This window comes from Palaemon carinicauda, chromosome 30, assembly GCF_036898095.1.
Source record: "Palaemon carinicauda isolate YSFRI2023 chromosome 30, ASM3689809v2, whole genome shotgun sequence".
NCBI classification, from domain to species: Eukaryota; Metazoa; Arthropoda; class Malacostraca; order Decapoda; family Palaemonidae; genus Palaemon; species Palaemon carinicauda.
In genome coordinates this window covers 40,488,046-40,512,782 of record NC_090754.1, presented here as the reverse complement: position 1 = coordinate 40,512,782, position 24,737 = coordinate 40,488,046, and the positions used below count along the sequence as shown (strand labels likewise).

The 24,737-nt window shown below is 47.9% G+C and overlaps 1 protein-coding gene and 1 pseudogene across 1 annotated transcript in view; both read right to left on the bottom strand.

Moving 5' to 3' along the window:
- Window positions 1-24,737, bottom strand: part of LOC137623044 (histone-lysine N-methyltransferase PRDM9-like) — a 212,706-nt gene that overhangs the window by 183,590 nt on the left and 4,379 nt on the right. Inside the window, 1 exon segment of the mRNA XM_068353678.1 lies at window positions 16,079-16,292. Coding sequence (XP_068209779.1) covers window positions 16,079-16,292 — 214 coding nt within the window.
- Window positions 10,959-11,077, bottom strand: LOC137623935 (5S ribosomal RNA; annotated as a pseudogene).

Here is a 24,737-nt window from a genome sequence, read left to right as displayed (position 1 = left end):
ATATGGTGTTCTATAGCTAACATACTCTCGAGGACTAGGAGTGTTAGAATCAAGCATACTTTCCTGTAGACATACAATTATGGGGGAATGCTCATGAATTAGGAGCTTAAGTTCTTCATATTTCGCCCTCAAACCCTGACAGTTCCATTGCAAAATGGAGGAGAAAACTATGGATTATTTCTGGAAGACATCTTGGATGAGGCCTTCCCATTAGCAGTTTTTAATCTAACATTATTACCTGTAGGTTTCTTCAGAGGTGGTCTTGTTATGTTGGGTTTTACATTTGTGTTTTTCTTTGTATCCTTTTTATCTATTTGTTGAGGTGGATGGTGGACCTCAACTTGAATATGTTATTTTTATTAGTAAAATAAATTTTTGAATATACTTACCCGATAATCATGTAGCTGTCAACTCCGTTGCCCGACAGAATTCTATGGAGGGATACGCCAGCTATCACAATACTAGAAGGGGGTGTATTTACCAGCGCCACCTGTGGCCAGGTACTCAAGTACTTCTTGTTGACACCTCCTCAATTATTCCTCGGTCCACTGGTTCTCTATGGGGAGGAAGGGAGGGTCGATTAAATCATGATTATCGGGTTAAGTATATTCAAAAATTTATTTTACTAATAAAAATAACATTTTTCAATATTAAACTTACCCGATAATCATGTAGCTGATTCACACCCAGGGGGGTGGGTGAAAAACCAGTGTACAAGACTAAAGGATAGCTAAGTATCCCGTATTTCATATAATCAGTTATCCACAATAACAATGAAATAATAAGTACCTGGTAAGGAAGTCGACTTGAACCGTTACTCTGCCTTTAATAAGATCGTCTTCCTTACTGAGCGCAGCGTTCCTCTTGGGAGGCTGAATCAACTCAAAGGTGCTAAAGTATACAGGGCTGCAACCCATACTAAAGGACCTCATCACAACCTTTAACCTCGGCGCTTCTCAAGAAAGAATTGACCACCCGCCAAATCAACAAGGATGTGGAAGGCTTCTTAGCCGACCGTACAACCCATAAAAAGTATTCAAGAGAAAGGTTAAAAGGTTATGGGATTATGGAAATGTAGTGGCTGAGCCCTCGCCTACTACTGCATTCGTTGCTACGAATGGTCCCAGGGTGTAGCAGTACTCGTAAAGAGACTGGACATCTTTGAGATAGAATGATGCGAACACTGACTTGCTTCTCCAATAGGTTGCATCCATAACACTCTGCAGAGAATGGTTCTGTTTGAAGGCCACTGAAGTAGCCACAGCTCCCACTTCATGTGTCCTTACCTTCAGCAAAGCAAGGTCTTCTTCCTTCAGACGAGAATGTGTTTCTCTAATCAGAAGCCTGAATAGTAAGAAACTGAGTTCTTAGAACTTGGAAAAGAAGGTTTCTTGATAGCACACTATAAGGCTTCTGATTGTCCTTGTAAAGGTTAAGACCTTTTTAGATAGTACCTAAGAGCTCTAACTGGGCAAAGTACTCTTTTCAGATCATTCCCCACCAAGTTGGACAGGCTTGGGATCTCGAACGACTTAGGCCAAGGACATGAAGGAAGCTCGTTTAGCAAAAACCGAGCTGCAAGGAACATGTAGCCGTTTCAGATGTGAAAACAATGATCCTGCTGAAGGCGTGGATCTCACTTACTCTTTTAGCTGTTGTCAAGCACACGAGGAAAAGAGTTTTTAATGTGAGGTCCTAAAAAGAGGCTGATTGGAGAGGTTCAAATCTTGATGACATTAGGAACCTTAGGACCACGTCTAGATTCCAGCCTGGAGTGGACAACCGACGTTCCTTTGAGGTCTCAAAAGACCTAGGGAGGTCCTGTAGATCTTTGTTGGTGGAAAGATCCAAGCCTCTGTGGCGGAAAACCGCTGCCAACATACTTCTGTAACCCTTGATCGTAGGAGCTGAAAGGGATCTTACTTTCCTTAGATATAACAGGAAGTCAGCAATCTGGGTTACAGTGGTACTGGTTGAGGAAACTGCATTGGTCTTGTACCAGCTACGGAAGACTTCCCCTTGAGACAAAGATTCTGAGAGTGGATGTTCTCCTTGCTTTGGCAATCGCTCTGGCTGCCTCCTTCGAAAAGCCCCTAGCTCTTGAGAGTCTTTCGAAAGTCTGAAGGCAGTCAGACGAAGAGCGTGGAGGATTGGGTGTACCTTCTTTACGTGAGGTAGACTTAGAAGGTTCACTCCTAGAGGAAGAGTCCTGGGAATGTCGACAGCCATTGCAGTACCTCTAAGAACCATTCTCTCGCGGACCAGAGCGGAGCCAACCAACGTCAGCCGTGTCCCTTAGTGAGAGGAGAACTTCTGAAGTACTCTGTTGACAATATTGAACGGCGGGAATGCATACAGGTCGAGATGGAACCAATCCAGCAGAAAAGCATCCACGTGAACTGCTGCTGGGTCTGGAATCGGAGAACAATACAACAGGAGTCTCTAGGTTATCGAGGTAGTGAACAGATCTATGGTTGGCTGACCCCACAGGGCCCAAAGTCTGTTGCAAACATTCTTGAGAAGGGTCCACTCTGTGGGGATGACCTGACCCTTCCGTCTGAGGCGATCTGCCATGACATTCATACCGCCCTGAATGAACCTCGTTACCAGTTAGCTTTCGATCTAAAGACCAGATGAGTAGGTCCCTTGCGATCTAGAACAACTTCCACGAAAGAGTCCCTCCCTGCTTGAAGATGTAAGCCAGGGCTGTGGTGTTGTCAGAGTCCACCTCCACCACTTTGTTAAGCTGGAGGGACTTGAAGTTTAACAAGGCCAGAATAACCGCCAACAACTTCTTGCAATTGATGTGAAGTGTCCTTTGCTCCTGATTCCATGTTCCCGAGCATTCTTGTCCGTCCAAAGTCGCACCCCAGCCCGTGTCTGATGCGTCCGAGAGGAGACGGCGGTCGTGTTTCTGAACAGCCAAAGGTAGCCTTCCTTGAGAAGAAAGCTGTTCTTACACCACGCGAGAGAAGACCTCCTCTCTTCGGAAACAGGAACTGAGACCGTCTCTAGCGTCATGTCCTTTATCCAGTGAGCAGCTAGATGATACTGAAGGGAGGGGAGGTGGAGTCTCCCTAACACGATGAACAGGGCCAGTGATGAAAGTGTCCCTGTTAGACTCATCCACTACCTGACTGAGCATCGGTTCCTTCTCAGCATGCTCTGGATGCATTCTAGGGCTTGGAAGATCCTTGGGGCCGACGGAAAAGTCCGAAAAGCTCTACTCTGAAGATCCATACCCAAGGAGACAATGGTCTGGGATGGAACGAGCTGAGACTCCTCAAAATTGACCAGGAGGCCCAGTTCCTTGGTCAGATCCATAGTCCATTTGAAAATCTCCAGACAGCGACGACTTGTGGGAGCTCTTAAAAGCCAGTCGTCTGACGGAGCCGGACACAAGATCATGATACTGCTGCACAGTCTGTGAACTGTTAATCATGGGCAAGCGAGGAAGTACAGTGACAACCCGAATCTGTCTAGACTGTCTGGGTCGTACAGACAACTCCTTAACGGGTTGCTGAGGTTGCCGCACTGCATCACAACAAGTCACTTCTGTTGGTTGTTGAACGTCTTCCCCGTGACACATTGACTCCGTAAACAAAAAATCCTCTAACAAGGACTAAGCTTGGACTGCATGTCATGCAACACAGCTCAAGGTCTAAGGGAGCAGGTGTGGTAACAGACGGGATTAGCGACTGAAGTGGAACCATAACCTTCCCTGGAAGCATGTTATGCTTAAATAAAAGTCCATAAGAGGTTATGCAGCTAAAGGCTCCCTCCAAATGACAGAGTCCTCAAGGGAATATCAGAAGGAGGGAGAAAAGAACTTTCTCATCTACAGGGACCTTATCCTAGAAAAGCTAAGTTCTCTGAGTGAGGGTTCACTGGTGCAAAAGCAGCAGACTAGAAGGCAACGTTATGAAACTGCTTGACAGTCTAGTGAGTTGGCAACAACCCAAGATGTGTGACTGAGAAGCATGCGGTAAGGTATGCAGAGCATGATGTATGCAGAGTATGCTGTATGCAGAGCATGCTGTATGTAGAGCATGTTGTATGCAGAGCATGCTGAAAGCAGAGCATGCTGTATGCAGAGCATGTTGTATGCAGAGCATGCTGAATGCAGAGCATGCTGTATGTTGAGCATGTAGTAAGCAGAGCCTGCTGTAAGCAGAGCCTGCTGTAAGGAAAGCAGAGCGTGTGCATGGCGTTTAACCTTTCTCAGAAAATCCATGACCAGTGCTAGAGTGCTTTATGCATGCTTGCATGGGGTTTAAAAATCAACATAATGTTTACCTTACATTCATAACTCATGATTCATATTTTTGCCATGGTTTGAAAATGGAGGTAAGGTATGCTGAACAGCAGAGTCAGAACGAGCTGGAACAACAATAGTTGTGGTTTCCTCTTCAAGACTCTGTTGAGGGAACACCTGAGGCCCAGTCTGCAAAGGCTGAATAAAAGACAAGCAGAAGGAAGGCGCATGGGTGGAGGAGGCTGACTCCTAGCATGAGTGGTTGAACCCAAGGGTTGCGCTTGCTGAGCGGTTGGCGGAAGCGGAGTAGCAAGTTCCAGTTCCTGTGGTGTGAGCGGAGCGCGATGAGGAAGAGGCTGCGCAGAACAAGGTAAATGTCTCGCAAGCTGAGGCTCCTGAGGCGCAAGGCTAAGGTGTTGTGGTGCTTGCCTGTGGAGGGTTGAGCTCGCTGCAGCGAGAGCTGAGGAGACTGACTCCTGGACGGGAGAGGTTGTTGTACCTCAACCGAGTGTTGCATCACTGGTGGAGCAGCAAGTGGAGGCGGAGGAAGAGAGGTATAATCCTCCTGATCCCATTGTAAAGGTTGCCTTAAGGAAGGCGGAGGCTGAACACCACTGGGAACAGCAAACTCAGCACGTGGCTCAACATCGTACGCCTGGCAGGTGGTACTGCGATCAGGCGGAGCGAGCGTAGGCGGAGGGAGTGTAGGCGGAGGCGGAGGAGCAACACTCTCAGCCCGACACTCACGCATCAAGTCCGAAAGCTGTGCTTGCAAGGACTGTAGTAGAGTCCACAACATCGTACGCCTGGCAGGTGGTACTGCGATCAGGCGGAGCGAGTGTAGGCGGAGGGAGTGTAGGCGGAGGCGGAGGAGCAACACTCTCAGCCCGACACTCACGCATCAAGTCCGAAAGCTGTGCTTGCATGGACTGTAGTAGAGTCCACAACATCGTACGCCTGGCAGGTGGTACTGCGATCAGGCGGAGCGAGCATAGGCGGAGGGAGTGTGGGCGGAGGCGGAGGCGCAACACTCTCAGCCCGACACTCACGCATCAAGTCCGAAAGCAGTGCTTGCATGGACTGTAGTAGAGTCCACTTGGGGTCGGCAGAAACTACAGTAGGCTGAGGTAAAGCCTTAACAGTCGAGCTCTGTTGTGGCAGAACCTTACTCCTCTTAGGCGGAGTGCATTCAACTGATGACTGAGGAGAGTCAGAGCTAACCCAATGACTGTGAACTCTAACTTCGTACGTCTGGCATAGGTCTGGACTTTACGTTTAAAAGGTCTAGAGACCTGAGACCAGCGTTTTCTCCCCTAAATTTCTTCTGCAGACGAGCAAAATAAGGGCTCAATCGTCTGCGGGTGGGAGTGACGGTCTCGGTAAGACACGCCCACAACCACCGAGGATACTTCTGTGCGCCGATCAAGGCCTGCTGAACCCTTCTGCCCTTCGACATTGCTTCTCCCCTGGGCTTGGGAGCTTGCAAGAGGTCCCGGACTGGGAGGACGACTGGCGCGCACAAAAGTACCCTCACGAACAACACTGTTAATCACTTATCACTTTGATTTCTGTTTGCACTTATTTCACTGAACTCGAAACTTTAAGTGGTTTGTACCTGAAACACGCAATTCTATCCTTTCTCAAAAGTTAGTAATTGCGAAAACAGAATTACAATGTAACAGAAAAATCTAATGAAAGATAATTCAGTGGCTGGAAAGAGACTAAACACTAGATCACTCTAGAAACGTTTAGTTTCTTCCCCTAAAGAGACTAGGGAGAAGAGCAAAAACGATAACGACGTTACTCGTACGCCTGGCAGGCTTGAAAGAAACGTTTATCCTCTTTCTCCCTCCGTCTCTATCTCTCTCTCTCTCTTGACTTAGAACCTGAGAGAAGAGCCCAATCATATATATCGTTAAAACATATTATTGTTAAAGGAAAAAACTGAAAAGTTCCTTTATTAGGATCAAAACCATTAAGTTAAGAAAGAATGAACAAAACGCTAGACACGGTTACTCTTACTGCAACGTGAAACCGTGAACATTCTTTCTCTATCGTAACGATAGAGTGCAAGTTGAACGTTCTGAACGTCAACAACTGCAGAGACAAAACAAAACGTTAGTTCAACTTTGAAAACAGTACGAGACTATCAAAGAAATTCTTTCAAACTCTGTGGCGGAAATAGCATAATATGTTGAACAGGTAAAACCAAAATGACGGGCTCAATGTTAATTAACTTCGGTACCAAGAAAAGACCGCCTACTATTAGGAAGGTCGAATATAAACAAATATAAAAATTAATTTTAATAAGTTTATAATAAAAGGAAGTTAATCGAAGAGGCCTATAAGAGGCGGAGAGATATAAAAAAAATCTATAACTTTTGTTAAGCAAAATTAAGAAAGAGAGTCTATACTCTCTTAGAGACCAACACTTCCATCTAAGGGAAGGGTCGGCCATTGAAAGGTGAACGAGAGTTCATACTCTCTTCGTCACCATAATTAATCAAATTAATTCCAAAAGCTAACTAAGCTAATATAGAAGTTTCCAGTAAAGCGACAGCCGAAATCAAAGAGAAATACTTCACCAAAGTCGTGAAAATACTCCAAGAACATAAGCGTATCCCAGAACGTCTTGCCGGAAGCACGACAGAGGAATAATTGAGGAGGTGTCAACAAGAAGTACTTGAGTACCTGGCCACAGGTGGCGCTGGTAAATACACCCCCTTCTAGTATTGTGATAGCTGGCGTATCCCTCCATAGAATTCTGTCGGGCAACGGAGTTGACAGCTACATGATTATCGGGTAAGTTTAATATTGAAAATTCTGATTTATTCAGTTTATCTTCTGGTTCATTAGAAACATCAACAGACAAAACATCAAATTTATTTGATGTCATAACCTTAACGTTTCTAATGGAGGGTGGAGAGAGAGAGGGAGGTCTCTCTTTTACGATTAATAGATGGTGGGATTAGAGGTTTTTGCACCTTTCCCACAACAGGTGCATCAGGTAAGTTAGTCTTAAGTGGAACCTCCATCAGATCAGGCAAGGACATGGCCAGAGAGAGGTTTGTATTATTCTTTGTAATGGCGGCTGAAGGCTGTACAGCAATGGGCAATGACCTAGTGTTAATACACCGTGGTAAAGCCTCAGGAGGTAATATGGTTACCTCGTTATTTGACATTTTATCAGATAGTATACTTTTTTTTGAGCTATTGGCAGCGCTAGGTTGGTTTGATTTTAATGCCTTAGCATATGTATTTGATTTATTCAATAGTCTTTTGGCATGGGTCACACTTATATGTTCTAAGTTTGATTTGTTGAGGGCAGCTTCCTCCAACTTATATAGCTCGCAGCTCTTGTCTGTGGATTTGTGATTCGAGCTGCAATTTAAACACCTGGCTCCAAGTGCACACTCTCCATGGTAAGATTTGGAGCAAATACCACACATCTCATTTTTGCAAACTTTGGACGGGTGCCCAAATTTAAAACAATTAAAGCATTGCAATGGCTTCTGCTTGAAGGGTCTTACTTTAATCCTTTCGTTCTCGATAATAATATGAAAAGGTACATCAGCATCCTGGAACGTAAGGATTATCATTGATGTACCTGGGACGTTATGAACTTTCCATACATTTAATGGACACATGGCCAGTATCTCCTCCTCTGTAAAATCATATAGATCTCTGTTAAAAACTACACCCCTTCCGTAGCTAAAATTTAGGTGGGGTTTGACTTCTAACTTAATGTCATCATTACTTATTTTCATATTGGACAATATTACCGACTGTGTACTGGATTTGACATGGATAAGGAAACTATTTTTTTCCGAAACAAGATATATCGCCTGGTGCAATAGTTCCTACTTTTTTCTGAATCAATTTGCATATTTTAAAATAATTCCCTGTAACCCCCTTCGATTCAGCTATAATCCACATCGGTGGTTTTGGATTTCTCTGGGAGGGCATAACTGAATCTGCGTCTTTTTCCAACCAATCAGCAGGCCTGTACACATCCAAATCTTTTGGTACCTTATCGCAGAGAGCAGCCGCGACATTCAAGTTATTAATTTTAATACTATTCAAGTTACTTATTGCACTAAATTTGTCTCTATTGAGATTTGTGTAACATGAAGGATTCGAAGTTTCCTCGTGTTACCCAAATTACTCGATTTTGAAATATCAGTAGAATGGTCCTTTCCCGTTCCGAGGTCATCAACAGAACTTTCCCTTATCACATTAGCAGAGGTCGTCAACAGTGCCGGGGGAGAGTCAGCGTATCCAGGGGATGGGGGTTCGTTCCTTAAAGAATCCATTAAACGAGAGAGAAAAGGGTTAGTTTGATGTACCTGCTCGAGAATGTTAGGCCATCGCACGTCGGAAAGGAAATTTGCACTCTCCACTATCGGCACAATGAGAGTATACTTCCCAGATGGTCCACTCCATACCCTACCCGAAGGATAACATCAAAACAGATATAGAGGCACAAGTAATCTGAACCCGCCTGTTAGGACTGAGACCAAGAAATTATGGAATCATCCTCCCCATATCTATAATGACGGGCTTCCGGCCAAAAGCCGAGAGTCCTACCCCAAGCATTGGATCCCCCTGGATTCCGAAGACCCAACACTTGAGAATAGTTCCGCCAAAAAGGTCCAAACCATCTTCGGGATGGCTGAAATCATCCAATACTCTCACATATGGCTTTGAATGCAAACACCTCCCAACCGTGATACCTCCTCCCACTCATCAAAGCAGGCAGCAATAAAGGATGTATGAACATCCCCGCCGGGGCTACAATGGATATAGAAACATCCAAGCCATAGGAGAAAAAAAAAAATAATAAATATATATGTACATGAGGGAAATTTTTCTCATAGAGTTTGGAAAGCGAGACTAAAGAAAGTTTATGAAATTAGGATAAGGTCGAAGTAATATTGAGAAAAAGAAAAAGGTGAAAGAGAGAAATTTAGATTCAAACTGGGGGAGCAATTTCCCCAAGTTCGAGAGCCCTCTTGCCCGTCACCAAGTTTCAGCACGGGAATGAAATGCCGTGCTGTAGCTCAATGACTTCATCAAGGCATTCTCTCATTAAGAGGGCAACAACTCAGGAGCGAACCTGAATGTTGCCTTCCCCCATTCCTTAGAAAGGGCGGAGCCGTACGAGACCAAGAAGATTGCTTACACACTGGCCGCGGCCAGAGTGAGCAGGAGACCCAAGACGGAATACGATCAGAGGCCTGACGTAAAGGGTCTTGAGAACATCTCTGAAGGGACTAAAAAGTGCGAGCCATGCTCCATGTTGGAGGTCTCACTCCGACTAGGGCAGGGACGTTCGCAGCTTCGCATGAGCGAGGAGAGGTCCAGCGGGAAGGAAAAAGTTATTCCTTCAAGCCTGAAGGTCAGGGAAAGACTGAGCGACAGGCTTCATATCCGAGAGCGGAAAAGAGTTTCCCCCCGCCGAAAGGCAATAAGTTCGTTATTGCTGGAGAAGAGGCCTCAAGGGAAGAGGTATATCTCCCACGACACCAACCACCGAAGACTCTCCACTTCGCCAGGAAGACCCCTGCGGATGACTATCGCAGATGACGCGACCTCCGTCCCGCGACTGTAGCGGGTTGTCTCTTCTTGAGGAGGAGGCGTAGTGTCTCCAGGCATGAAGCCGAAGCGACGCCCCGGCTCGTGAAAGATGTTGCAGTGTGGTTGTTCAAGTAGCCTGTGCCGTGGGAGAAGCTCTCCCGGGAGTTCCGTCAGGGGAAGCAGAGGGTCTGGAAACCGTTCTGCATATAGTGCCAGTGGAGCTCTCAGAGCCATTGAAAGGTTGACAGACAACCTGGTCTTGTTGAGACCCATTCTCAACAGACAACAAAGGAGGGAAGATGCAGGCGTCGATGTTGTCCCACCATCACCGGAATGCATCTTGCCAGAGTCTCGGGGTCTGAGACTGGGGGGAAGAACAGCGGAAACTTGAGGTTCCAAGCTGTCGCGATCAGGTCCCCCAGGCCAGGACTTGCTGGTTACTCAAGGCCAAAGACCCCCAGGTACACTCTCTCTACGAGGCTCTGCTCGGATAGTCGGAGAGAACATTCCTCTGCCCGGAATGAGAGAGCCGATGGTGGTATTGAGAGGATCTCAAATCATCTCAGTATCTCTACTGCAAGATGCGAAGGTATGAAAATGCGTCCCCTGCTGATTAGAACACGCCAGTACCACGAAGTCGACGCGCACGGAGCGACTCGGCAGGAGCTGTAGGATCTGTAGAGGGGCCAGACTACGGCCCCTAAGCCTGCCTGAATGATGGACAGGTATCCTTCAGGTCCTGACCATAGGCCTGGACCGGAACATGCCCCCCCCCCCTTTTCTTTGACGAGGCCGAGAACAGCATAAAAAATGTGGGGAAAGGACGAAAATATCCACTCCCATCAAGCGGTTCCATAGGTCAACACCCATTGCAGGTCTAATCGTTCCGCTGGTCCCATAGGGGCCCGAAAGTCCGGTTAATCGTTGCTTTGAAACCACCGGAACTTGGGCCGCCCCACAGGGAACTTATCCTGAGGCGACCGTTCGGAACTTTAGACGGGTCAATGAGGAAAAGACAACTAGGAAACGTTCCAAGGTAGGGCTGAAAGCTCTGCTTGACTGAGAACAGGTACTGCGACTCTCCTCAGCCTTGCCATAGTCAACTGTAGGGAAGGCTCGGAGGAGGCGGCAACAGAATCTGGCGTCCCCAGGCGGTCAACCATCCAAGTACCGACCAGACCCGACGTTGCTTAACCTCGCTGGACGGACGAGAAGCGGGGTTTCCAACGTGGTAAGGCCGTTGACTCAATATCATGGCTAGATACTCCAGATGTTGAGGCAGAAAAAGAGAAGGCTCCTAGCAAAATACCATGAACCCCCACTCATGGTAAGCATCCGGAAGCTTGTCCCGGCGCTGAAGAAGGTCGAACCCGAGCCTACCGGAGTTGACCAGACCTCCAAAAGGCGAAGGAGGCGGAAGCCTGCACCTGAGAGGCCATAAGGAAAGCAGGGAGAGTTCTCTGGGGAAAAACCTGCAATGCCACGGCGGGATCGCCACACTGCATCTTAAGCAGGAATACCTGTAGTCTAGGCTGAATTCCACGAGCTTCCTGGAAGATGGATGGAATGGAAACTGAAAGTACCCGTCCTTCCGATCCAGGGCCTAAGGAGTCCTGTCGCCTCGTTACCAGTCTGATCAATTCTGCTGTTCCACGCTGGACGAAGTTTGTTCGACAAACTTGATCAGAGCTGAGAGGTCGACTACGGAACTCCCGTCTCAGATACTTCCTTACAAGAAAGGATAGACTGAAGAAGCCGGGGGGGTGAAGCCGTCGACGATCCTATGGAGGACCTTTTCCTAAGGCATGGATCATTCTGCCCAAACGGGCAAACTCTTGCCGACCCTATGGCATAGAGGTTCAGAGACACTGAATTCGCTGACAGAGACGGCAGGCGCGATATCCTTGGCTGATCACAGAGATCGTGCAGGAATCGGCATCGGGAAGCTGTCATCCGGATGAGTAACCTTAGGCATCCTCCCAGCGTGAAACCTGCAAGGGGGGGGGCCAATCCTAGAGTTTGTGAACTCTGCCGCTCCCTCTAGGACTATGCCCCCCCGTGCCACCTGTTCCTGACAGGAGGGAACTGCTATTGGACACCTTGTCTCAGTTGTCGTAGCCGGTCCGATAACTTAGGCCGACGTGGCTGAAAGAAAGAGGCGCTGGAGCCCTGCAGGGTCTGGAAGAAAGCGCCTTGGAGGAGTGAAAACGGAAGTCGACTTCCTCCGCACAACCGCTGTCTATGTCTCTGTCCTTGGGCACAAGCAAACTCTTCTCAAGGATTGAAGGGTGTATGAGGTTGTCGACATCCACGGATGAGACACCCGAAAGGAAGCCCTCGGTCATTGCGTCTAGATGGTCCAACATCGAGCTTGCCCGCAAGTTCGAAACTTAACGACAAAACGCCAAGGTGCTTGAGCCCGAGAGGAGGAAAGTACCCATGACCTTCCTGTAGCTTCCTTAAACAAAACCTCGGGTCGCAACCGAGGAGGGAAAGGACCTGGTAAGCCCCTTTCACGAGATGGAGAAGAGGAAGGGGTAAACCAGTCACCCCTTGGCCGATGGAGAAATCTCGAACGGGAAGCCCCCTGGCAAAACCCTTCCAGGGAATGACGGGGAAGGGCTAACCCAGGTTCTGGGAAGAAGAATGTTGCTCAGAACTCCCTGAAGATTCTTCCTGCTCTTGCATGTGCCATGCTCTGCGTTTACGGGGTGAGGCCGTGTTCTGGAAATACGCTCCAGAAGACTCGCCAGGCTGGCCATGCTGCGAAACCCCAACGGAAATCGAGGTCGCAATCGCCCTGGCGCTTGCGCGATGGTAAATCAATGGTTTGCGCGTGGGCGAACGTGGAAGCACCCATGCGCGGGCACGCAGGAACGCAAACGAAGGTGAGCGAAGGAGCGCAGGAGGGCGAGAGCTGGTGGTCGGCGAGCGATAACCCATAGGAGAGCAATGGATACTGCAAGAATTAAGCCGACGTGGTCGGCGAGCAATGGATACTGCAAGAATTAAGCCGACGTGGTCGGCGAGCAATGGATACTGCAAGAATTAAGCCGACGTGGTCGGCGAGCAATGGATATTGCAAGAATTAAGCCGACGTTCGCGCGACGGGGCACCGTCGGTCCGCGCGACGGGGCACCGTCCGCCCGCGCGACGGGGCACCGTCCGCCCGCGCGACGGGGCACCGCCTGCCCGCGCGACGGGGCACCGCCCGCCCGCGCGACGGGGCACCGCCCGCCCGCGCGACGGGGCACCGCCCGCCCACGCGACGGGGCACCGTCCGCCCGCGCGACGGAATACCGTTGGTTTGCGCGCGGGCGAACATTGGAGAGCATGTGCGCGGTCACGTATGAGCGTAGGCGAGCAGGCACGTGGGCGTGCGGTCGCGCGGGCACGTGGACGCGCAGGCACGTGGACGCGCAGGCACGTGGGCGAGCGCAGGCGGTCGGGAGACCGATGACGCGTAAGAGGGCGATTGCGCGTTGACGAGCGATGGCGCGTTCTGGCGAGCGATAGCCCGTAGGAGAGTGAAGGCGCGTTGGCAAGCGACGGCGAGTTGGCGAGCGGTGGTGCGTTAACAAAACGCTAGCGCGCAGGTGAAGAATCGCGCGGGCGCGTAGGCGATTGCCAACACGAGAGACTAGTGATGGTTAGCGCGTATCGCGCTAACAGAAGGCGCGCAGGTGCATCAGGAAGGTGAGCGCTGAAGCAAGCTGTTAATCAGGCGATCCTAGACGGTCAGAAAACCGTTGGCGCCCATTGGCGCGTGGCAAAAAAAAGGGGCGCGCAGATGTGCGCTGGCGATTGAAGAAAGCTGGCGCACAGAAGGACAGAAGTAAAGGTGAGCGCTGGCGAGCAGGAGGAAGATCTACGGCAAGACTCAGCTACCGGAGATCGTGGTCCACAGCGCAGGCGAGCGCTAGATTGCTACTGATGGTGTCCAGGGGAACTGACACGTGTGGCAGATCGATGGCGATCGTTGACGCGTAGGAGATCGCTGACGAGCAGGTGAACGTTGACGCGTCTATGGTCGCTGGCGAGCTGGTGATTGCTGGCGAGCAGAAGGCAACGCGTGGAAGCCTGTGCGTAGAAGAAGAGTCCTTGACCCCGACCTGAACCGAAGTTCTAGATCGCGAGGGCAAACGTGGGCGCACAGGGCGCGTAACAGGAACCAACAGGTACAGCAGAGATGATCATCATGAGAGCGCTGATGAACAGGAGAGCGCTGACGAACAGGAGAACGCTGGCGAACAGGAGAGCGCTAGCGATCAGGAAAGCGCTGATGAGCAGGAGCGCGCCTGTGCGTTAACACTGAGCAGGAGCAGGAGAGAACACAGCAGAAGGGCGCGCAGGGGAACCCTGACACGCAAGGGAAGAACCCCCGTGGGAGGCAACCCTTTGCCCCGAAGGGATCGTTGTATGTCGGGAGATTGATGTCCGTCAGAAGACCGTTGTCTGTCCGCCGGGAGACTGATGTCCGTCGGAAGACCGTTGTCCGCCGGGAAGACCGTTGTCCGCCGGGAAGACCGTTGCCCGTCGGAAGACGAGGTCAGACTGCTGTTCATCTGCACCAGGGGCGGAAGATCAAGAAGAAGGAGTTGTAGGCTGCATACGGAGATTCAAAAAGGCGCCTCTTAGCACCCTTATAGGGAGATGGGAGGCCCTTACGACGAGGCGGACAGTGAGCCTTACGGCGAAGGAGGCCAACAGCAACAACTGCAGAAGAATCCTCCGAAGAGGAGTCTCTATGAGTGTACTTTCTCGCGAACGAAAGAGAAACACTTCGTAGAAGAGACTGGTCAGCCAGTGACCTAAAAGGAGTAATCCTCCGAAGAGGGGCTCCTGCAGTTGCCCAGCCCCTTGAGCGAAACTGCAGGTGCGACCGCTCAGCACCAAGAGCATAGTCGCACGAAAAAAAGGCAAGAGAAGAACCCCCCAAAAGGGAAAAAACTCAAGCCTGGACAGGAAAAACTTCCCTCGGAAGGAAAGTTACCCACCCAAGGAGGCAAGCCTCCTGAGAGTTCTAAAATGAACTGGAGAGCTGTCAATCGTCACGGGAGTACTTCCAGAAGAAGGAGACACGCCCAACGAAAATCCATAGGGGAGGCAGCAACAGCCGAATCCCCAGGCCTCAACAAGACAGCTCACACCGTTGCCATATTACAGAAACGAACTAGATCGTTAACTAAAAAAAAAAAAAAAAAATCATTATTACACATTCATTCCTCCGGGAAGGCTCCGAAGAGGAATCCCGAGGGAAAGGAACACAAGAATTACACAACAGGCACGTGCCCTCACAACCACTTACACTCACGGAAAGAGAGCTGTAACCAACACAGAATTATAACAATTATAATTATGTAACTATGTAATTATGTAATTCAAAAATGAATGAACACTAAAGAAAGAACGAAAACCCCGAAAGGAATCGTTCTACAAAGCTGAAAAAACCAAAAATACAATTAGATTCATAAATTAATTGAGACAAAACGTACGGCGTAGCAACCCCCCACACGGGAAGGAAGCTACAAAAGGCGTAGTAACGTAGTAAAAGGGTGAACGACCTCAAGAGAGAGAGAGAAAGACCGAAGTCAAACTCGATCGCGACCCATAAAATTACACCATGGTGGCCTAAACTGCCGAGGGCTCCACGGAGATATCGTACACTACACACACAAGCACAAACTCTGAAAAGGAAACTTACTGATTTCTATACTCAAATATATACATAAACATGAGAAAATGTTTACATATATATTGAGTAAAAGAAAAGTAAGTGATTAAGTAAAGACAAAACAACAATGGCTGCCAAGCGAGGACAAAGACAGAGACGTCTGTCCATGTCCGAGCCAAAAGTGAAAGTGGAGCATTCACCTGTGTGTGAGGGGGGGAGGGGTAGCTAGCTACCACTCCCCTACGCCCCAGCCAACTAGCGCGGGGGTATTACACCCTCGTTAAATTCTAATGGCTCGCCATTTCAGCTACGCTAAAAGGTAAACCCAATGTAAATAGCGTGGTTTGTATTTCGGTTACGAAACAACTAGTACTTTTACAGTATGATATACTGTATATAGATGTTGAATAGGCTAGCCAATATACAAATCAAATTACCATAGAACATATTCCATCTTTAAAAGTATGTTTAGTACTTCCAAAGGTTTAATCGCACTTAATAATTGCCCTAGGTAAAGCTCTTATCATGCTTTAGAGGGATTCACATTTTAAATTCTTTAAAAGATATCTTACTTGTAAAAAGTAGGTTTATTTAAGGTCCTGCTATTCCTCCTTAGCTTATATCTTCTTCCTTCAACTTCCATGGAAGGACACCAGTCATCATCTTCATCCCTGTATGATATAGGTTTACTTCTTCTGGTACCCCTGCCCCTGCCTTGCAAATTCCCATTAATTTCTACTAGTGCAGCAGACTTACAAATGAAGTTTGGGGGCACAGGATCCAATCCTTGAAGAGAAAAAAAATAACATTAGCATATAATAAACCCTCATGGATAAAAAACAGTTATTACATCCAGATAAACACCATACAGGAATACAGATTGCACTCCAACTGTTAATAAGGGTTTTTGGAAGCATCCTTAAGTCACAATTGCTTTACTTCCTTAAACTTTTATTTTTTTTTATTTCCTCCAGTCTCTATCCACTACATTATAGAACTTCCTTAAATACACCCATTACTCCTTTGCCTTTCATTGAAGATGATTGCCTAGGTAAGCCTTGTTCGGAGTAAGAAAGTAACCTTTTGAGCACCACTGGACAAATTTTACGTCAGATATCTATATTCCCTTTAGCACCACTAAATAAATCCAGCAACTTCCAGTTCTCTCTTTAGTTATATTTTCCATTTTTTGTGCTAAGAAGAAATATCCAAAAAATAGGAACTAGAGTTCCAAATAATTTGATGAAGGGTTGGTGCTCAAGAGCTAAAAATTAAACTGGGATTCCAATTCAACACCGAAAGGTAGGGTTATCTAATATGTACACAATAGACAAGAAGACTTTACATGGTTCTATAAATGAGAAAAAAATTGCCATCTTATGCAGAAATGCAAAAACTCCAAGGTTTTAAAGGCGTCACGCAGTGGCCATAAAACCCGTGCTATTATAATTTAAAATGCTTGGAGTATCTAAATAAATTGACCATAGATTTTTCAAAAGCTTCTCGCGGCTAGAATCGGTCCTTATTTGGTTATGCACAGCCCTTGAAATTTCCCGCATTGCAGCGCCGCCTGTAGGCCAATTGAACAGCCACGTGACGTCATACCAGGAACACCTGCTTTCACTGGCAATGGCGAACACATTGGAAACTACGAGCGATACTGAAGAAATTAGCTTCAATTTCACCAATACGGATGACGAAAATGACCCACAATTAGAAATTTTGACAGCTGAATGTCCGGGCAGTAATCAGCCTTATAGATTTGAGCCAGAGCACTCATCTTCAGAAGAAAATAATGAAAGTTCCGACGAGGACAGCAACAGAGACGACACTGAGGATAGAATCTTGAGAAAGAAAATTGGTCATTAAAAATAACAAAATGGATCCTTATTATTATTATTATTATTATTATTACTATCCAAGCTACAACCCTAATTGGAAAAGCAAGATGCTATAAGCCCAGGGGCTCCAATAGGGAAAAATAGCCCAGTGAGGAAAGGAAATAAGGAAATAAATAAATGAAGAGAACAAATTAACAATAAATCATTCTAAAAGAAGTAAAGTCAAAAGAGATATATCATATATAAACTATTAACAACGTCAACAACAAATATGTCATATATAAACTATAAAAAGACTCATGTCCGCCTGGTCAACATAAAAGCATTTGCTCCAACTTTGAACTTTTGAAGTTCTACTGATTCAACAACCCGATTAGGAAGATCATTCCACAACTTGGTAACAGCTGGAATAAAACTTCTAGAGTACTGCGTAGTATTGAGTCTTATGATGGAGAAGGCCTGGCTATTAGAATTAACTGCCTGCCTAGTATTACGAACAGGATAGAATTGTCCAGGGAGATCTGAATGTAAAGGATGGTCAGAGTTATGAAAAATCTTATGCAACATGCATGATGAACTAATTGATCGACGGTGCCAGAGATTAATATCTAGATCAGGAATAAGAAATTTAATAGACCGTAAGTTTCTGTCCAACAAATTAAGATGAGAATCAGCAGCTGAAGACCAGACAGGAGAACAATACTCAAAACAAGGTAGAATAAAAGAATTAAAAACTTCTTCAGAATAGATTGATCACCGAATATCTTAAAAGACTTTCTCAATAAGCCAATTTTTTGTGCAATTGAAGAAGACACAGACCTTATATGTTTCTCAAAATGTTATTTTTATTAGTAAAATAAATTTTTGAATATACTTACCCGATAATCATGTAGCTGTCAACTCCGTTGCCCGACAGAATTCTATGGAGGGATACGCCAGCTATCACAATACTAGAAGGGGGTGTACTTACCAGCGCCACCTGTGGCCAGGTACTATAGTACTTCTTGTTGACACCTCCTCAATTTTTCCTCGGTCCACTGGTTCTCTATGGGGAGGAAGGGAGGGTCGATTAAATCATGATTATCGGGTAAGTATATTCAAAAATTTATTTTACTAATAAAAATAACATTTTTCAATATTAAACTTACCCGATAATCATGTAGCTGATTCACACCCAGGGGGGGTGGGTGAAAACCAGTGTACAAGATTAAAGGATAGCTAAGTATCCCATATTTCATATAACAGTTATCTCAAATAACAATGAAATAATAAGTACCTGGTAAGGAAGTCGAATTGAACCGTTACTCTGCCTCTTTTTTTAAGTTCGTCTTCCTTACTGAGCGCAGCGTTCCTCTTGGAGGCTGAATCAACCCAAAGGTGCTAAAGTATATAGGGTTGCAACCCCTACTAAAGGACCTCTACAAAACCTCTAACCCAGGCGCTTCTCAAGAATGAATAGACCACCCGCCAAATCAAAAGGATGCGGAAGGCTTCTTAGCCTACCGTAACAACCATAAAAACAACAATAAAAGCATTCAAGAGAAAGGTTAAAAAAGGTTATGGGATTAAGGGAATGTAGTGGCTGAGCCCTCACCTACTACTGCACTCGCTGCTACGAATGGTCCCAGGGTGTAGCAGTTCTCGTAAAGAGACTGGACATCTTTAAGATAAAATGATGCAAACACTGACTTGCTCCTCCAATAGGTTGCATCCATTATGCTCTGCAGAGAACGGTTTTTATTAAAGGCCATCGAAGTAGCTACGGCTCTTACTTCGTGGGTCCTTACCTTCAGCAATGCAAGGTCTTCCTCCTTTAAGTGAGAATGGGCTTCTCTAATCAGAAGCCTTATATAATACGAAACCCCGTTCTTGGACATGGGCCTCGAAGGTTTCTTGATGGCACACCATAAGGCTTCTGACTGTCCTCGAATAGGTTTAGACCTCTTAAGATAATACTTGAGAGCTCTGACAGGGCAAAGAACTCTCTCTAGTTCGTTACCTACCATGTTGGAGAGGCTAGGTATTTCAAACGATCTAGGCCAAGGACGTGAAGGAAGTTCGTTCTTTGCTAGGAATCCGAGCTGAAAAGAACATGTTGCAGATTCGGTCGTGAAACCAATGTTCTTGCTGAAGGCATGAACCTCACTGACTCTCTTAGCTGTTGCAAGGCAGACGAGAAAAAGAGTCTTGAGGGTAAGGTCCTTGAAGGAAGCTGACTGGAGAGGTTCGAACCTAGGTGACATAAGGAACCTTAAGACTACGTCTAGGTTCCAGCCTGGAGTGGATAGACGACGCTCTTTAGACGTCTCAAAAGACTTAAGAATGTCTTGAAGGTCCTTGTTGGAAGAAAGGTCCAAACCTCTGTGGCGGAGAACTGAAGCCAACATACTCCTATACCCTTTAATCGTAGGGGCTGAAAGGGATCTCTCATTCCTAAGATGTAGAAGGAAGTCAGCTATTTGGGTCACAGAGGTATTGGTAGAGGATATTGAATTGGCTCTACACCAGCTCCGGAAGACTTCCCACTTAGATTGGTAGACTCTACGAGTGGAAACCCTTCTTGCTCTGGCAATCGCACTGGCTGCCTCCTTCGAAAAGCCTCTAGCTCTAGCGAATCTTTCGACAGTCTGAAGGCAGTCAGCCGAAGAGCGTGGAGGTTTGGGTGCAACCTGTCTACGTGAGGTTGACGTAGAAGGTCCACTCTTAGAGGTAGAGTCCTGGGGATGTCGACTAGCCATTGAAGTACCTCTGTGAACCATTCTCTTGCAGGCCAAAGGGGAGCAACCAGCGTCAGCCGTGTCCCTTCGTGCGAGATGAATTTCTGCAGAACTTTGTTTATTATCTTGAACGGTGGGAATGCGTAAAGGTCGAGATGGGACCAGTTCAGTAGAAAAGCATCCACATGAACTGCTGCAGGGTCTGGAACAGGGGAACAGTACAGCGGAAGTCTCTTGGTTATGGAGGTGGCAAACAGATCTATGGTAGGTTGACCCCACAAGGTCCAAAGTCTGTTGCACACACTCTTGTGGAGGGTCCATTCCGTGGGAATGACCTGATTCCTTCTGCTTAGGCGATCTGCTGAGACGTTCATATTGCCCTGAATGAACCTCGTGACCAGAGTGAGGTTTAGACCTCTTGACCAAATGAGGAGGTCCCTTGCGATCTCGTATAGGCTCCTCGAATGGGTCCCTCCTTGCTTGGAGATGTAAGCCAAAGCTGTGGTGTTGTCTGAGTTCACCTCCACCACTTTGCCTAGCAGGAGGGACTTGAAGTTCAGCAGGGCTAAATGAACTGCTAGTAGCTCCTTGCAGTTGATGTGGAGTAATCCCTGTTCCTCGTTCCACGTTCCCGAGCATTCCCGTCCGTTCAAGGTCGCACCCCAGCCCGAGTCCGATGCATCTGAGAAGAGATGAAGATTGGGGGTCTGAATAGCCAACGATAGGCCCTCCCTGAGAAGGAGATTGTTCTTCCACCACAGTAGAGTGGTCTTCATCTCTTGGGTGATTGGGATAGAGACTGCTTCGAGAGTCGAACCCTTGTCCCAATGAGCTGCAAGATGGAATTGAAGAGGGCGGAGGTGGAGTCTCCCTAGCTCGACGAACAGGGCCAGTGATGAAAGGGTCCCTGTGAGACTCATCCACTGTCTCACCGAGCAACTGCTCCTCTTCAGCATGCTCATGATGCACTCTAGGGCTTGGCTTATCCTGGGGGCCGATGGAAAAGCCCGAAAATCCTGACTCCGAATCTCCATTCCCAGGTACACAATGGATTGGGAGGGAATGAGCTGAGACTTTTCTATGTTGACTAACAGACCCAGTTCTCTGATTAAGTCCAAAGTCCAGTTGAGATTCTCCAGACAGCGACGACTCGTGGAGGCTCTCAACAGCCAGTCGTCTAAGTAGAGGGAGGCTCTGATGTCCGATAAGTGTAGGAATTTTGCTATATTCCTCATCAGATGAGTGAACACCATAGAAGCTGTGCTTAGGCCAAAACACAGGGCTTGGAATTGGTAGACAACCTTTCCAAAAACGAATCTCAGGAAAGGTTGGGAGTCTGGATGAATAGGAACGTGAAAGTAGGCATCTTTCAAGTCCAACGAGACCATCCAGTCCTCCTGCCTGACCGCTGCTAGGACCGACTTCGTCGTCTCCATCGTGAACGTCTGCTTGGTGACATACGCGTTGAGCGCGCTGACGTCCAGCACCGGTCTCCAACCTCCTGTCTTCTTGGCCACAAGAAAGAGACGGTTGTAGAAGCCCGGGGATTGATGGTCCCGGACTATAACCACTGCCTTCTTCTGCACAAGTAGCGACACCTCCTGGTGCAATGCTAGCCTCTTGTCCTCTTCTTTGTAGTTGGGAGAGAGGTTGATGGGAGATGTGGTCAGAGGTGGTTTGAGGCAGAATGGAATCCTGTAACCGTCCCTCAGCCAACTGACAGACTGGGCGTCTGCACCTCTCTTCTCCCAGGCTTGCCAGAAGATCTTGAGTCTGGCTCCTACTGCTGTCTGGAGATGCGGAGAGTCAGTTTTTTCCTTTAGATGTCTTGGAGCCTTTCCTAGACTTGCTCCTGGAAGAGTCTGGACGGGAGCTTCCTCGGCTGGGGGCTCTACCACGAAAGGGCGGTATGAACCTCGTAGCAGGGGTATCAGCCACTGGGGAGCGATAAGTCATGGGGACTGAGGTAGCAACCTTAGACTTACGAGCCGATGAGGCTACAAGATCGTATGTGTCCTTTTGTATCAGGGCAGCAGACAAGTCCTTAACCAGCTCTTCGGGGAAGAGGAACTTCGAGAGCGGAGCAAAAAGGAGTTGTGACCTTTGACAAGGTGTAATGCTGGAGGAAAGGAAGGTACACAGCTGTTCCCTTTTCTTCAGAACCCCTGATACAAACATCGACGCAAGCTCACCAGATCCATCCCTAATGGCCTTATCCATGCAGGACATTAATAGCATGGCAGAATCCTTGTCCGCAGGGGAGGTCTTCTTGCTGAGGGCCCCCAGGCACCAGTCTAGAAAGTTGAACATCTCAAATGCTCTAAATACTCCCTTCAGTAAGTGATCAAGGTCTGAGAAGGTCCAGCAAACCTTAGAGCGCCTCATTGCAGTTCTCCGAGGCGAGTCTACCAGACTTGAGAAGTCAGCCTGGGCAGAGGCAGGTACTCCCAAGCCTGGTGCATCTCCTGTGGCATACCAAACGCTCGCTTTCGAAGTGAGCTTAGTCGGAGGGAACATGAAAGAAGTTTTGCCAAGGTGTTGCTTAGTCTGCAGCCACTCCCCTAAGATCCTTAACGCTCTCTTAGAGGACCTTGCTAGGACTAGCTTAGTATAGGTGGACTTAGCTTGCTGTATGCCCAGCGAAAACTCAGATGGCGGAGAGCGGGGAATAGCAGAGACAAAGTGGTCTGGGTAAACCTCCCTAAGCAGAGCCAAGACCTTACGAAAGTCAATAGACTGTGGAGAAGGCTTGGATTCATCCACGTCTGACGAGGGATCCAGGTGTGCCGCCTCATCATCAGAAGCCTCATCACCAGAGTGTAGCGAAGAGATCGGACAAGAATGCTGAACAGCAGAGTCAGAACGAGTAGGAACAATATTAGTGGTTTCCTCTTCAAGTAACTGTTGAGGGAAAACCTGAGGCTCAGACTGCAAAGGCTGAATAAAAGACGAAGCAGAAGGAAGGCGCATGGGTGGAGGAGGCTGACTCCTAGCATGAGTGGTTGAACCCAAGGGTTGCGCTTGCTGAGCGGTTGGCGGAAGCGGAGTAGCAAGTTCCTGTTCCTGTGGTGTGAGCGGAGCGCGATGAGGTAGAGGCTGCGCAGAACAAGGTAAATGTCTCGCAAGCTGAGGCTCCTGAGGCGCAAGGCTAAGGTGTTGTGGTGCTTGCCTTGTGGAGGGTTGAGCTCGCTGCAGCGAGAGCTGAGGAGACTGACTCATGGACGGGAGAGGTTGTTGTACCTCAACCGAGTGTTGCATCACTGGTGGAGCAGCAAGTGGAGGCGGAGGAAGAGAGGTATAATCCTCCTGATCCCATTGTAAAGGTTGCCTTAAGGAAGGCGGAGGCTGAACACCACTGGGAACAGCAAACTCAGAACGTGGCTCAACATCGTACGCCTGGCAGGTGGTACTGCGATCAGGCGGAGCGAGCGCAGGCGGAGGGAGTGTAGGCGGAGGCGGAGGCGCAACACTCTCAGCCCGACACTCATGCATCAAGTCCGAAAGCTGTGCTTGCATGGACTGTAGTAGAGTCCACTTGGGGTCGGCAGAAACTACAGTAGGCTGAGGTAAAGCCTTAACAGTCGAGCTCTGTTGTGGCAGAACCTTACTCCTCTTGGGCGGAGTGCAGTCGACTGATGACTGCGGCGAGTCAGAGCTGAGCCAATGACTGCAACCTGGCTGAGCACTCGCGGACTGGACTCTGCGTTTAAGTGGTCTCGAGACCTGAGTCCAACGTTTCTTCCCTGACAGTTGATCAGCGGACGAGAAAAAGACGGGCTCAATCGTCTGCAGGTGGGAGTGACGGTCTTTGGAAGACACGCCCGCAACCACCGAGGATACTTCTGTGCGCCGAACAAGGCCTGCCGAACCCTTATGCCCTTCGACATTGCTTCTCCCCTGGGCTTGGGAGCTTGCAAGAGGTCCCGGACTGGGAGGACGACTGGCTTGCACAGAAGTATCCTCACGCACCACACTGACACTGACACTAGCACTTGGCACTGCACTGACACTAGCACTCGTCACAGCACTGGCACTAATTCCACCCACTGCACTCTTGACCTTAAGCTCCTTGACTTCGGCCATAAGAGATTTATGATCACTTACCACTGACTCTACTTTATCGCCTAAGGCCTGAATAGCACGCAAAACAACAGACATATCAGGCGGAGGGCAAATAGTAGGTTCGGGGGTAGCCACTACAGGGGTAGGAAAAGGTAGGGGATCATGAGGTGAGGAAAAAAGTGAAGAGTGAGAAGAACTCCTCCTAACTCTACCTCTCTCTAACTTAGTTGAATATTTCAAAAGACGGACAAATTCAAGTTCCGAAAGTCCGGCGCATTCCTCACATCGATTTTCTAACTGACAGGGCCTGTCCCTACAGTCAGAACAAGCGGTGTGAGGATCTACCGAGGCCTTCGGAATACGCCTATTGCAAGACCTACATCGTCTATGGGAGGGGGCTTGCGAAATGTCAGACATCTTGATTCCAAAGAGTTAGCCAAAGGGGGTTCCAAAATCAAGCAAAAGATCGTTAACCGTTAATCAGGACTATATAAAAGCTATCTAGCTAATATAAGGTTTCCAGTAAAGCGACAGCCGAAATCTGAGAGAATACTTCACCAATTAGCCGTGAAAATACTCGAAGATCATAAGCGTATCCCAGAACGTCTTGC